General features: G+C 38.3%; 1 protein-coding gene across 1 annotated transcript in view; it reads left to right on the top strand.

Annotated features, from left to right (window-relative positions):
- LOC123508984 (FACT complex subunit spt16-like) overlaps positions 1 to 14,925 on the top strand; it is a gene marked incomplete in the record, with an annotated part of 182,272 nt that overhangs the window by 47,114 nt on the left and 120,233 nt on the right. Inside the window, 2 exon segments of the mRNA XM_045263088.1 lie at positions 3,319 to 3,487; positions 3,623 to 3,717. Coding sequence (XP_045119023.1) covers positions 3,319 to 3,487; positions 3,623 to 3,717 — 264 coding nt within the window.

Genomic DNA, 14,925 nt, shown 5'->3' with positions numbered 1-14,925 from the left:
TTTCTTGCTGTTTTAAAGTTTTCCTTATTTTCTGGATTTCTGTTTCTTCTCCACCTTTTCCATGCTCCATCTCGTTTCTCCTTTGCCCTAGCACATCTTGCATCTTGTGTGTGTTTAATTAAAGTTTCTATACTGTTGCTAATCTACCAGTCCTGCCCCTAGCTTCCTTCCCCTTTGCTGCAACAGCACTTTAGTGCATGCCTTGCCATATATCTGAGCTCTTTATACTTCAGATACTTTTATTGACATAACCAGTTAGCCTAAATTTTTGTTATCTTTTATAATATCAAAACATGATAACATCAAAATATTAACCCTTCAGCAAAATGTGGAAATAAATAGCACACATAGACACTATAATGTGGAAGACAGCCTTGCCCTTACAAGGCAACAGTAAGGCTACAGAGTGAGTGAAAGCTGAGGGTGATTCTGCCATGCACTTGCTAAGTCAATTGTTCCTTAATGCCAGAAGTGCTGCAGCACATGCCTTAAATGACTTAGATGATGTAACAACTATCTGGTGTATAAAACCAGCAGGAAAGCTGAATAACTTTTAGTTATACAGTCAAAGGGCAAAAAAAATGCTTACCGGGGGCACTCAGTATAGAACATAAAAAGAAAAAAAATCCTGAAAGTGTCCAACTTATCTGATATCTGGCTTATTCAGGTCTGACCTGACTTAAGTGGAGTTTACTGTTGGTAATTTTTAATCTTAAGGCCTCTTTATTTATGTATTTACAGGCAATCCCCGCTTAACGAACGTTCACACAACGAAATTTCGCTACAATGAATGTTTCCTTTTACTACCATCTGCTCATTTAACAAACACTGAACTCGCTTTAACGAAACTTTATCCAGGTAATATTTTCCAAGTTTGAAAGCTCCACTGTATCACGCAAGCTGACAGGCTTTTGAATACATCAGCGCCTCGTGAACAAAACATGCACCACTCACTCCCCCTAGTTCAAAACAATAACAGCGTCAGCAGCAGCTCGTCTGCCCTCGCTCAACATGCCACCAAAACGTCCTGCAATGTTGCCTACTGTTGCTAAGAAGACCAGGAAGTCTCTTACTCTTGAAGTGGAGCTAGATATTATTCACAGACACGAGACAGGCGAGAAAACTAATAGCATTGCTCGCCACCATGGCTTGACTCCATCTTCTGTCTTTACTATTTTCAAGTCAGCAGACTATGAAGAAGGCTGGTGAGACCGTATGTTCCTTGCAAGCTAAAAGAACCTCCTGAACTCGTGACTCTGCAATGGATAAAATGGAAAGCCTTGTGGAAATATGGAACAGAAGTTTTGTATGCGGTACAATGATACGCGTTTTGTTTACCTTCCATAGGTTGCCAGCTAGCGTATTTCCTGCTCCACTCTCCCTCCCTTCATAAATTTAAGGTCATCAACATTATAAAGTTACTTACATACATACATACATTAGTGTACATTATTATGACTTAAATTAAACTGCCTAAATGTTTAACTTCATAATTTTTACTTTCATTAAACCTTTCACTGTACTCTGATGCACTCTCACTTTGTTTACTCTCAATGGAAGTTCAAGTTAGCTCAAACTTGTTATAATTGGTTTGCTTAACGAAAATTTGCTTAACGAACGTTTTTTTTAAGAATGTAACCTGTTCGTTAAGCAGGTGTTGCCTGTACTTATTTACTCGTTACTTTGATTTACACACATATATGATGATGCTCAGTTATGGGCAGTGAGTGTGAGGAAGACATGGTGCAAAAGAGATATTGATGCAGAGCAGCCAGTGATCCGTTATAGAAAATTCTAGTGTTAAGCAAAGAATTGACTTCATAGTAGACTACTGGAATAGTGTTACCCGTCACTATCAACTATGGCGTAACATTTTGGAGGGATTGCCTGAGGACTTTACTGTATTATTTCTTTATTTTTATACTATTTTATGTTATGAAAATTGGGCAAAAAATGACAGTTTAGAGGTCTTGATGTCAATTTGAATTAACCCGTACAGCGTCAGCAGATCTGAGACTTTGTGAATTCGCCAGTGCTTCACTTCAGCTATCATGATTTCAACTATTGCGCAGTGATAGATGCACCAAGTAGGTGCAATAGTGGAGGGTTGAGTGTATGATGAAAACCACTAGAATGATTGAGTTTTACATATTAAATGATGTGAAACAAATGAAAATGACAGTCATTCCTCCCAGAACTGACTGGAAGTGGTATTAATTGGTGCGAGATATTTTCCGCTAAGGTTAGCGACTTAGCAAAGCCTTATGTGACTAGTTTATTCGCTTCCTCATTTCTCACCAGTCGATCCCTGAGTTGGACACTTGCATAATATCGTTCCTCGTTTATCGTTGTCATGTTTTGCTGTTTGGGAGTGTTTGTGGCTAAAAATAGACACGAGATATCACAAGGGGGTGTTGCCTTTCACAATGCAAATATTTTCCGAGTAATATGTACTTGTTTTTCCTTATAACAAAGCGATTGGAAAATTCTTATTTATGTCATACAAAGTTTTCATTACCACAATATAACAGTTACCAAAAACATCTGAAATGATAAGAGTAAGTAATGGAAATTATATTCATATATAGCGGAGTTGAGGCGTCAGTTTCCCGCTACACCTAGCTGAAGGCAGCAGAAACTGCTAAAGTTCAGAATTATAATAAATAAATACAGGAAGCATTCATGTTAGCAGGGACGAAGAGGCAGCATGAGCAATGTCTACAGTGCATGATGGCAGTATAATGGTAGGTTTTGAGGACGCAATACCTCCGAAAACACGAGAAAGCTCGCCGACGTATCTCTTACTTCTCTGACGCCCGGTTCGCTCAGAGTAGCCGACGTATCTCGTACATCTCTGACGCTGTATGGGTTAATACCATAGGCTCTTCACTTCAGCTATCATGATTTCAACTATTGCGCAGTGATAGATGCACCAAGTAGGTGCAATAGTGGAGGGTTGAGTGTATGATGAAAACCACTAGAATGATTGAGTTTTACATATTGCACCATTGCCAAATTTCTAATCTTTTTGGGTTTTTGTTGCTGTTTAAAAGAAAAGAAATTAAAGTAAGGCTATAGATGTGCTGCTCCATTGCAAAATGCATAAAACATACACTGATTGCCTGTGAAACAAAACATGCATACTTATTATTTCATCATTCAGCATGCTTAGAATTACCAAGTGTGTTAGTCTAAGTTATTATTTCTTAGTGTTTCACATGAATAGTCCAAACATTTGTATTTCATCATCTATAAAATGTTTTCTTACAATAGACATTTAATGCTGTTTTTTTTTTTTTTTTCTTCCCCATTGTTAAGTGACAAAAACCCAATGCATTTTGATGCCATTGTATGCTGCATGGGTGTGCGCTACAAGAACTATTGTTCTAACATCTGCCGCACCTTCATGGTCAATCCACCAGACAAGATGCAGAAGGAGTACGAGCTGCTGCTTGACCTGTTTGATGCACTTGTAAATAAATTAAAGGTAAGTTGTAATTGATATTTATCTTTTATTCTTTTATAACATTGTGGATGTGTGATATATACCTTTTCAAGTGTTATGATTGTTATATTAAGGAAAGGAACATATAAGAAAATTTAAATTTGTGTATTTGGACAGGATGGAGTAAAGCTTTGTGATGTCTATGAGGAGGTGGTTACACATTTGAAGCAGAAAAAGCCAGACTTGGTGGACAAACTGACTAAAGCTGTAGGGTAAGTATTGATAGTTTTTATTTAATTGACCGTATTTGATGGTTCATAAGATGCATGGGTTCATAAGATGCACCCAGTTTTGGCAGACATTGAAATTTAAAAAAAGATGATTGACTGGATTTAAGCTCTGAATATGGATTGAAGGGTTTCACTTGACATTTAAAGACTCGCATACATTTAGATCATTATTTGACCCTGGTAGTTAATATTTGCTAGTAGCCTATGTACCAATCTTCTTGTGAGATGTTTATGTAAACATGTACCTGGTATATGATGTCAGCACTGACAATGAGAGACTACAGGCCTAATAATCATAATTTTTCTTTTTTCATCAATTTTTTTTACTTGTATGTAAGGTAAGAATGTAAAATGATAGGTGCAATTTTAATTGTGTGAAAGTGTGAGTGTGTCATACGTCAAGGAGTAACACTGTAAAGTTTTCACACGATCGAACAATGTTCGACGGACATAATTGTTACCAACTAGCAGTGGAAAGCGAAAAGGCTTGCTGATGACGTCAGAAGCGAGCACCAAGTGGTATACCGGACACTGTCCGTGTTCGCAGCATCGAAACGTCACACACTGTCTGGTGTGGAAGTATACGATGCTGCCAGGTACACGATGAACAAAGTCACTTGGTTACAGGATTTTCAAAGTCCGTCAGTTCACTAGGTCTCAATTGTCCTGTTAATCATACTGCAATTTTTTTGGCCTTGTTTTTTTCCTGTGTACCATGGTAGTGATGTACTGCACCAGTCGTCCAAGGCCACACACTGAATTAAATGCCTGAGTTACCAACGGACATCACCTTCGGACATCACCTTCGAACATTGTCCACCGGTCTATGCCCTGTGAGCAGATTCGAAATGGTGGTAAACACCCTCATGTGGTACCACTGCTTGTTGCCAGATCCACTTCCATCGTTTCACCGCTTATGACGTCATCCTGCTTCTCCTGTGATATGGTAACGATTTTATCTGTCGAACATAGTTCGATCGTGTAAACGCACCTTAAGGAATCTTGCCCGTGTCAAGATCAAGATCGCCAATTACGTGTTTTGTTTTGGGTTATGTGATGTGTGGAAATTCTTCCTGACTGGTGTCATTCTTTGTGAATTACCAGTAAGTATATTGTTACCTATAAAGAAAGAGTTGTTTTGTTGTCTAATACCAGTCTGGGGTTCGATTTTATAGCCTCTGTTGCCATAGACTGACCACCAACCACGGCCTCAATACTGAACCTTGGCCTCATAGGACACAGGCCCATTTCCTGAGACTACTTTTTTTTTTTTTTTTTTTTTTTTTTTTTTTTTTTTTTTTTTTTTTGAGAAAAGGTGAATCTCATGAGCCATCAAATACAGTATGTCTAATGGGCCCCATAGATGTTATGACCCTCGGATCTGCTCACCAGAATCATAGGTAAAACTCATTGTGTATGTGGTGATTGCACTACCGAAAGTGGGAAGAATCAGCACCCAGATTGGAACCTGCCACCACCAGGTTTCTTGCTTCTGTTTCAGTTCAGACAGCTGGAAGTCTAAATGTTTTTGGTATTGTATCTTATGATTTACTTCAGCGTGAAGATGATGGTGATGTCCTCTGCTAAGGAGATTTGGGAGGGCTTCATTGAGCTTTGTAAAAAACAACCTTGTCTATTGAAGGTGAAAAGTTAAGATTATAGCAGCAAAGCAAAAGGTATGCAACATATGACATTTTGTGAGAAACATTACAAGTCAAAAGGATGCTTTGGCTAAGTGAGATTATATGAATAACCCCAGGAGTTGCTTAAAAAAAAAGTAATATAGTAGAGAGGTCATGTTCTCACTTGATCATGTCTCAGAAGAACTGAAATAAAACTGAACTTTGAAGGATGACACTAATGCCTGAGTTAGAACAAAATTGGAATGGCACATGATCTTTGGTTGTAACGTTCATGGGGTCCTTAAGTGTAGTCATTGTGCCATAAGTTTCATACAGGTATCATATTGAAATACTGTGGTCTAGTTTTTGCAATGAATTCACTATTTTTCTTATCATTATTATAAAATGTCTGCATTTTGTACCATAATTTTCACTTTTTTGGAAGTCTTAACTAGCATGAAATAAGGGTTACAAATGGGAAATTAGAAGTTATATGCTCAACATAACACACACCAAAACCACATGCCACACACTCCACACCACACATTGCACATCATACATCACACATCACATATCATGATACGACCAAAATTGGAATATGTGGTGGTCATGTGGTCTCCTCTTAAAAAGAAAAATATTATGAAGTTAGAAAGAGTGCAGAGAACAATTACAAAGATGGTTCCAAATTTAAGTACTTTAATCCATGGAGAAAGATTGAGGAAATTGGACATTACTACATTGGAAGAGAGAAGGAAAAGAGGAGATTTGATACTTGTTTATAGAATGGTTAATGGTATGGAGCATGTGGGTAAAGAAGACATTTTACTATTAGACACATGCAGTACAAGAGGACATGGTTTAAAGTTGAAAAAGGGTTTTTGTAAAAGAGATCTCAAGAAATATAGTTTCCCTCATAGAGTTGTGAACAATTGGAATGAACTTGATGAGGAGGTTGTAATGGCTGGGACTGTGCAAACTTTTAAGGAGAAATTTGATAAAAGATATAGAGACGGGACACCATAAGTTTACTCCCCTCCCATAAACCTTAACTAGGTAAATACACACATACACGCACACACTCAAAAGAGCACCACCGTACTGACAAGACATGCGAAAACAGCTCCCAGGGGAAGCACTTCAGCAGGCATTGGAGCCTGACCTAGACGTATATACAGGGTGTTAGGGGGCCATTGGGTTCTCCTGTCTCCAAAATAAATAAGAGGATAGTGTATGGAATGGAAAAATGGAGAGGGAGAGCTAGGTGGCGCTACCAAGCATGTGGGATAAAAACAAACACCATTTTTTGAAAACCAAACGTTTATCAAAACACCTGTTGGCCTGAAGAAACTGAGTGATGATGATATGGACAAGGATCTTTCTGGATGAAGGAAAAAAAATTCAGACAAGTTCGTGAGTGAGAAGAGAGAGAATTAGCAAAAACTATTATCAAAAACATCCAGGAGAGCACACGGGTTGAACCAGGAAGTGGAGGAACTGATTATGTTGAGAAGATTTAGTGAAAGGGATAAGAGACCGATGAAAGTGAGAATGAGATTGAAGCTGGCTGATGATACTGAATTTAAGGATATATGGATAAAAAGAGATATGAGCCTAGAAGAGAGGGAGAATGAGAAATAGCTAAGAAATGAAACTAAGGAAAAAAATGAGAAAAGGACAGAGATCAAGAAAAAGAATTTCTACTGGAGGGTTCTAGGTATGAGACTAAAGAAGTGCTATCTATGGAAAAAGGAGAAGGGAGAGTATAACTGGAATGGAAGAGAGCCAACATAATCCCAATATTTAAAGAGGAAAGTCAGCTGAGTCATTGAATTACAGACAGTTTATACTCGAAAGCAGAGATGGATGGGTGAACACAGTATACTTGGACATATAAAAGGCTTTTGATAAAGTCCCTCACAGCAGACTACTTTGGAAAATAGAAAGCATAGGAGGACTGAGAGGATCTTTGTTAGATTGGGTATGGAATTATTTGAACGACGGAGAGATGAGAACTATGATCAGAGATACATACTTATTTTGGGGTAAAGTAACAAGTGGAGTGCCACAAGGGTCAGTGTTAGCCCCTTAAATACAGTTTTCAACATAGAATGGTGGAAAAGTGAAATGCATTGAGTGATGAAGTTGTTACAGCACAAAATGTGCATAACTTTAAAGAAAAATTGGATAGATAGGGACATGGAGACAGGACACTGAACCACGCTTGAACCCTATACAATACAATTAGGTAAACACACACACACACACACACACACACACACACACACACACACACACACACACACACACACACACACACAGACACACACACACACACACACACACACACACACACACACACACACACACACACACACACACACACACACACACACACACACACACACACACACACACACACACACACACACACACAACACACACACACACACACACACACACAAAACACACACACACACACACACACACACACAACACACACAAAACAAAAACAAAACACACACACACACACACACAACAAAAAAGAAAAAACAAAAAAAAGAAAAAAAAAAAAAAAAAAAAAAAAAAAAAAAAAAAACAAAAAAAAAAAAAAAAAAAAAAAAAAAAAAAAAAAAAAAAAAAAAAAAAAAAAAAAAAAAAAAAAAAAAAAAAAAAAAAAAAAAAAAAAAAAAAAAAAAAAAAAAACAGATCATAAAAAAAAAAAAAAATTAAGTCAAAAGACAACAAAAAGGGAAACTGTAGACAAAAAGACATGTGTGGTGATACAAAACAGGATAACACAAGTAAAAAAAAAAAAAAAAAAAAAAAAAAAAAAAAAAAAAAAAAAAAAAAAAGAAAAAAACACAGAATTGGAAAGTTCACAACAACACACAATAAAACAAAAACACAAAAAAGATGAATTGGTGGAGAAAACACACACACACACAGGAAACAACAAGGAAGATTTGGTTGAGAACACATCTGGTGAAAAGGAAAGAGAAATGTTAAATGAGTTGAGAAAGGAGGCTTTGAAAAAATGAAGAGAGGACAGAAGAGGAGAAGAAAGAGTTTTCTGGAGAATCTTGGATATGAGACTGAGGAAGTGGTTCATAACCCAGAAAAGTACAGCAAGAAAGGACTAAAGAAACTTACATATGAGCGAAATGTAATGTATTCCAACATAAATGGAGTGATATCGGGATTTTAGAACTCAACGATTACTTGAGGGACAAGAACCCAGATATTGTGGGTCTTACTGAAACAAAACTGAGAGAGGAGAAGACCTGATGAAGGTTGGAGAAGGAAATATAACGTTTGGAAAAGAAATAGAGTAGGTAAGATGGGAGGAGGAGTGATGTTGCTGGTTAAAAAGATATAAAGGTGGATCAAGTGAAAAAGGTATGGGAAAGGCAGAAGTGCTAAAGATCAGAGCAGAAACTAATGAAGGAAAAAGAGGCACTACATAGTGGTGTACGTACCACCTAAGACAAATGCATGGTCAGTACAGGAATATGAAGAAATGATAAGTGATACAGGAACATGTCTGGAAGAAATGTTGGGTGGCTGTGAACGAACTATAATGATGGGAGATTTTAATTGTAAAGAGGTGTGTTGGGAGGACTGGTCAATGGAAGGATCAGAGACAACATGGGAAATACACTATTGACACTGGCAATGGAAAATGTGTTAACTCAGTGGGTCAAAGAAGATACTAGGTTTGGAGGAGAGGGAGCATCGTCAAGACTGGACTTGGTCTTTAGTACAGAGCCAATGGTCATTGAGGAGATGAGGGTGGAGTGCCCTTTAGCAAAGAGTGATCATGCAGTTTTGGAGTTCAAGGTGATAGATGAAGAGAAATCTAGAAGAAATGAAGAATATAAAGTGGGAAGATGGAATTATGCCAAGACAGATTTTGGAAACCTAAAGAAATTCTTTCAAGAGACAAATTGGATGAAATTCAAGAGTGCTAAGGAGCAAATGAAAAGTGGAAGGAATTTATAAAAATATACAAAGAAGGTGAGAAAAATTTGTACCAATAAGACAACATAGAGAAGTTGGAAAGCAGGACTGGTTTAACGATAGATGTGAAAAGGCTAGAACAAGAAAAGAGGATGCATGGAAGAGGTGGAGAAGGAAAAGACGGATTAAGCAGTGGGAAAGTTACAAAAGAGCAAGAAATGAATATGTGTTGATTAGAAGAGAAGAAAGAAAGAAACAAGAAAAGGATATAATTGATAAATGTAAAGACCAACCAAGGCTTTTTACAGACATGTGAACAACAACATCAAAAATAGAGAAAGTATTGAAAGTTTAGAAGTAAATGGAGTATGCAGTGAAGATCCCAGGAAATGGCAGAGGCTATGAATGGATGCTTTCGGAAGGTATTCACAAAGGAGACTGCTTTTGACAAACCACTGGTAATGGAACAGAAAGGGATTATGAAGGAGTTTCAAGTAACTGTGGAGGAGATCAAGAACATGATGGGGAGTTTAGAAGTGAGAAAAGCTGTGGGACCTGATGGGGTATCAGGATGGATTTTAAGAGAATGCAGGAGCAATTGGCAGAAAAAGTTTGTGAAGTAATTGATGCCTCATTAAGGGAAGGTGTAGTGCCCCAAGACTGGAAAAGAGCTAACATTGTCCCAATCTATAAATCAGGTAACAAGAGAGACCCATTGAACTATAGACCAGTGTCACTTACAAGTGTGGTAGCTAAGATGTGTGAGAGGGTGGTGAAGACTAGATGGACAGACTTCTTGGAGAAAAATGACATACTTTGTGAGTGTCAATTTGGTTTTAGGAAAGGGCGTTCATGCACGACAAACCTGATATGTTACTATTCGAGGGTGATAGATGTAATACAGGAAAGAGATGGTTGGGCTGATGGAATATATCTGGATTTAAAAAAGGCCTTTGATAAGGTACCACACCAGAGACTGATCTGGAAACTTGAAATGGTAGGAGGAGTGCATGGCAGTTTACTAAAATGGATGGAAGACTTTTGGTAGGAAGAGAAATGAGAACAATAATTAAGGACAGACCATCAGAATGGGGATTGGTGGAGAGTGGAGTTCCACAGGGATCAGTGTTGGCACCAGTAATGTTCGCAGTCTACATAAATGACATGGTGGATGGGGTGTCCAGTTATGTGAGCCTATTTGCAGACGATGCAAAATTGTTAAGAAAAGTGAGATGTGACAAAGATTGCGAACTACTCCAGGAAGACTTGGACAGAATATGGAAATGGAGCTGTACATGGCAAATGGAGTTCAACACGACAAAATGCAAGAAAATAGAGTTTGGCAAGAGTGAAAGAAGAATCAGGAGTATGTACAAGATAGGAAATGAAGACATAAAACCAGTCATGAAGAAAAGACCTTGGGGTGACAATTACCAATGACCTATCGCCAGAGAGACATATAAACAAAATAATTGGAGAAGTATTGAACTTATTGAGGAACATAAGAGTGGCGTTCGTATATCTAGATGAAGAAATGATGAAGAAAATAATTACTGCAATGATAAGACCGAGGCTTGAATATGCAACAATACAGTGGGCTCCGAACTTAAAGAAACACATAAGGAAACTAGAGAAAGTACAGAGGGCTGCAACGAAAATGGTGCCTGACTTAAGAGATTTGACTTATGAAGACAGACTGAAAAGAATGCAACTTCCAACCCTGGAAAACAGAAGAGAAAGGGGAGACCTGATAGCAATATACAGAGTGATGATTGGCATGGAAAAATGGATAGGGAAGATCTGTGTATGTGGAATGGAAGAATGTCGAGAGGGCATGGGAAAAACTAAAATGGCCACTTATAGGAGAGATGTGAAAAATATAGCTTCCTCATAGAAGGGTGGAAGCATGGAATAGTTTAGACGTGGAAGTGGTCAACGCAAGGAATATTCATGATTTTAAGAAAAAGCTGGACATTAATAGATATGGAGATGGGACAACACGAGCATAGCTCTTTTCCTGTATGTTACAATTAGGTAAATACAATTAGGTAAATACACACACACACACACACACACACACACACACACACACACACACACACACACACACACACACACACACACACACACACACACACACACACACACACACTGTGTGGTTACCTAACATGAGGAAAATTAACAGGAAAATTGAAAGAATACAAAGAGTGGCCACCAAACTGGCCCCAACTTTGTCGGCTCTTATGTATGAAAAATAATTAATAATATAGAGCTTCCTGATAGAATCGACCTGCTGAAGAGGGACAGAAGGGACACAAGAGGACATGGACTAAAACTCAGAATAGACAACTACAGAAGAGACTTCAAGAAAAACAGCTTCCACCATAGAGTGATAGATATATGGAACGAACTAGACAGAGAGGTGGTGTGTGCAAAGTCTGTACATGATTTTAAGAGGAAATTAGTCATTGTGATATACAGAGATGGGACAGCATGAGCAAGGTATAAAATACAGGTACAAAACAAAACACACACACACACACACACACACACACACACACACACACACACACACACACACACACACACACACACACACACACACACACACACAGAAATGTTGGGTGGCTGTGAACGAACTATAATGATGGGAGATTTTAATTGTAAAGAGGTGTGTTGGGAGGACTGGTCAATGGAAGGATCAGAGACAACATGGGGAAATACACTATTGACACTGGCAATGGAAAATGTGTTAACTCAGTGGGTCAAAGAAGATACTAGGTTTGGAGGAGGGGGAGCATCGTCAAGACTGGACTTGGTCTTTAGTACAGAGCCAATGGTCATTGAGGAGATGAGGGTGGAGTGCCCTTTAGCAAAGAGTGATCATGCAGTTTTGGAGTTCAAGGTGATAGATGAAGAGAAATCTAGAAGAAATGAAGAATATAAAGTGGGAAGATGGAATTATGCCAAGACAGATTTTGGAAACCTAAAGAAATTCTTTCAAGAGACAAATTGGATGAAATTCAAGAGTGCTAAGGGAGCAAATGAAAAGTGGAAGGAATTTATAAAAATATACAAAGAAGGTGAGAAAAATTTGTACCAATAAGACAACATAGAGAAGTTGGAAAGCAGGACTGGTTTAACGATAGATGTGAAAAGGCTAGAACAAGAAAAGAGGATGCATGGAAGAGGTGGAGAAGGAAAAGACGGATTAAGCAGTGGAAAGTTACAAAAGAGCAAGAAATGAATATGTGTTGATTAGAAGAGAAGAAAGAAAGAAACAAGAAAAGGATATAATTGATAAATGTAAAGACCAACCAAGGCTTTTTTACAGACATGTGAACAACAACATCAAAAATAGAGAAAGTATTGAAAGTTTAGAAGTAAATGGAGTATGCAGTGAAGATCCCAGGAAATGGCAGAGGCTATGAATGGATGCTTTGGAAGGTATTCACAAAGGAGACTGCTTTTGACAAACCACTGGTAATGGAACAGAAAGGGATTATGAAGGAGTTTCAAGTAACTGTGGAGGAGATCAAGAATATGATGGGGAGTTTAGAAGTGAGAAAAGCTGTGGGACCTGATGGGGTATCAGGATGGATTTTAAGAGAATGCAGGAGCAACTGGCAGAAAAAAAAGTAATTGATGCCTCATTAAGGGAAGGTGTAGTGCCCCAAGACTGGAAAAGAGCTAACATTGTCCCAATTTATAAATCAGGTAACAAGAGAGACCCATTGAACTATAGACCAGTGTCACTTACAAGTGTGGTAGCTAAGATGTGAGAGGGTGGTGAAGAATAGATGGACAGACTTCTTGGAGAAAAATGACATACTCTGTGAGTGTCAATTTGGTTTTAGAAAAGGGCGTTCATGCACGACAAACCTGATATGTTACTATTCGAGGGTGATAGATGTAATACAGGAAAGAGATGGTTGGGCTGATGGAATATATCTGGATTTAAAAAAGGCCTTTGATAAGGTACCACACCGGAGACTGATCTGGAAACTTGAAATGGTAGGAGGAGTGCATGGCAGTTTACTAAAATGGATGGAAGACTTTTGGTAGGAAGAGAAATGAGAACAATAATTAAGGACAGACCATCAGAATGGGGCTTGGTGGAGAGTGGAGTTCCACAGGGATCAGTGTTGGCACCAGTAATGTTCGCGGTCTACATAAATGACATGGTGGATGGGGTGTCCAGTTATGTGAGCCTATTTGCAGACGATGCAAAATTGTTAAGAAAAGTGAGATGTGACAAAGATTGCGAACTACTCCAGGAAGACTTGGACAGAATATGGAAATGGAGCTGTACATGGCAAATGGAGTTCAACACGACAAAATGCAAGAAATTAGAGTTTGGCAAGAGTGAAAGAAGAATCAGGAGTATGTACAAGATAGGAAATGAAGACATAAAACCAGTCATGAAGAAAAGACCTTGGGGTGACAATTACCAATGACCTATCGCCAGAGAGACATATAAACAAAATAATTGGAGAAGTATTGAACTTATTGAGGAACATAAGAGTGGCGTCAGATATTTAGATGAAGAAATGATGAAGAAAATAATTACTGCAATGATAAGACCAAGGCTTGAATATGCAACAATACAGTGGGCTCGAACTTAAAGAAACACATAAGGAAACTAGAGAAAGTACAGAGGGCTGCAACAAAATGGTGCCTGACTTAAGAGATTTGACTTATGAAGACAGACTGAACAGAATGCAACTTCCGACCCTGGAAAACAGAAGAGAAAGGGGAGACCTGATAGCAATATACAGAGTGATGATTGGCATGGAAAAATGGATAGGGAAGATCTGTGTATGTGGAATGAAAGAATGTCGAGAGGGCATGGGAAAAACTAAAATGGCCACTTATAGGAGAGATGTGAAAAATATAGCTTCCTCATAGAAGGGTGGAAGCATGGAATAGTTTAGACGTGGAAGTGGTCAACGCAAGGAATATTCATGATTTTAAGAAAAGCTGGACATTAGTAGATATGGAGACGGGACAACACGAGCATAGCTCTTTTCCGTATGTTACAATTAGGTAAATTAGGTAAATTAGGTAAATACACACACACACACACACACACACACACACACACACACACACACACACACACACACACACACACAGTGAAGAGTGATACTAAAGAATATTGGATAAGTGTAGATATGGAGAGGGCCACATGAGCATAAAGAGGTGTAAAACTAAAAGGTAAATAAACAGGTAAAAACAACAACACACACACACACACACACACACACACACACACACACACACACACACACACACACACACACACACACACACACACACACACACACACACACACACACACACACAAAAAACAAAAAAAAACAAAAAAAACAAATAGAATAGTTGATAGAGTACAAGAGAGAGGATGGGTTGACTGCATCTATTTGGATTTAAAAAGGCGTTTGACAAAGTGCCACATGAAGATTACTGTGGAAGTTAGAGGAGAAGGGTGGCTTAAAAGGAAGCACATTGAGATGGATAGAAAATTATTTGAGGGGGAGAGAAATAAGGACGGTAATTAAAGATATGAAGTCCAAGTGGAGAGCAGTAGAAAGCGGAGTGCCACAGGGAT

This window comes from Portunus trituberculatus, chromosome 25 (assembly GCF_017591435.1).
Source record: "Portunus trituberculatus isolate SZX2019 chromosome 25, ASM1759143v1, whole genome shotgun sequence".
NCBI classification, from domain to species: domain Eukaryota; kingdom Metazoa; phylum Arthropoda; class Malacostraca; order Decapoda; family Portunidae; genus Portunus; species Portunus trituberculatus.
The sequence above is the reverse complement of the archived record's forward strand: the minus strand, read 5'-3'. Positions and strand labels throughout refer to the sequence as shown.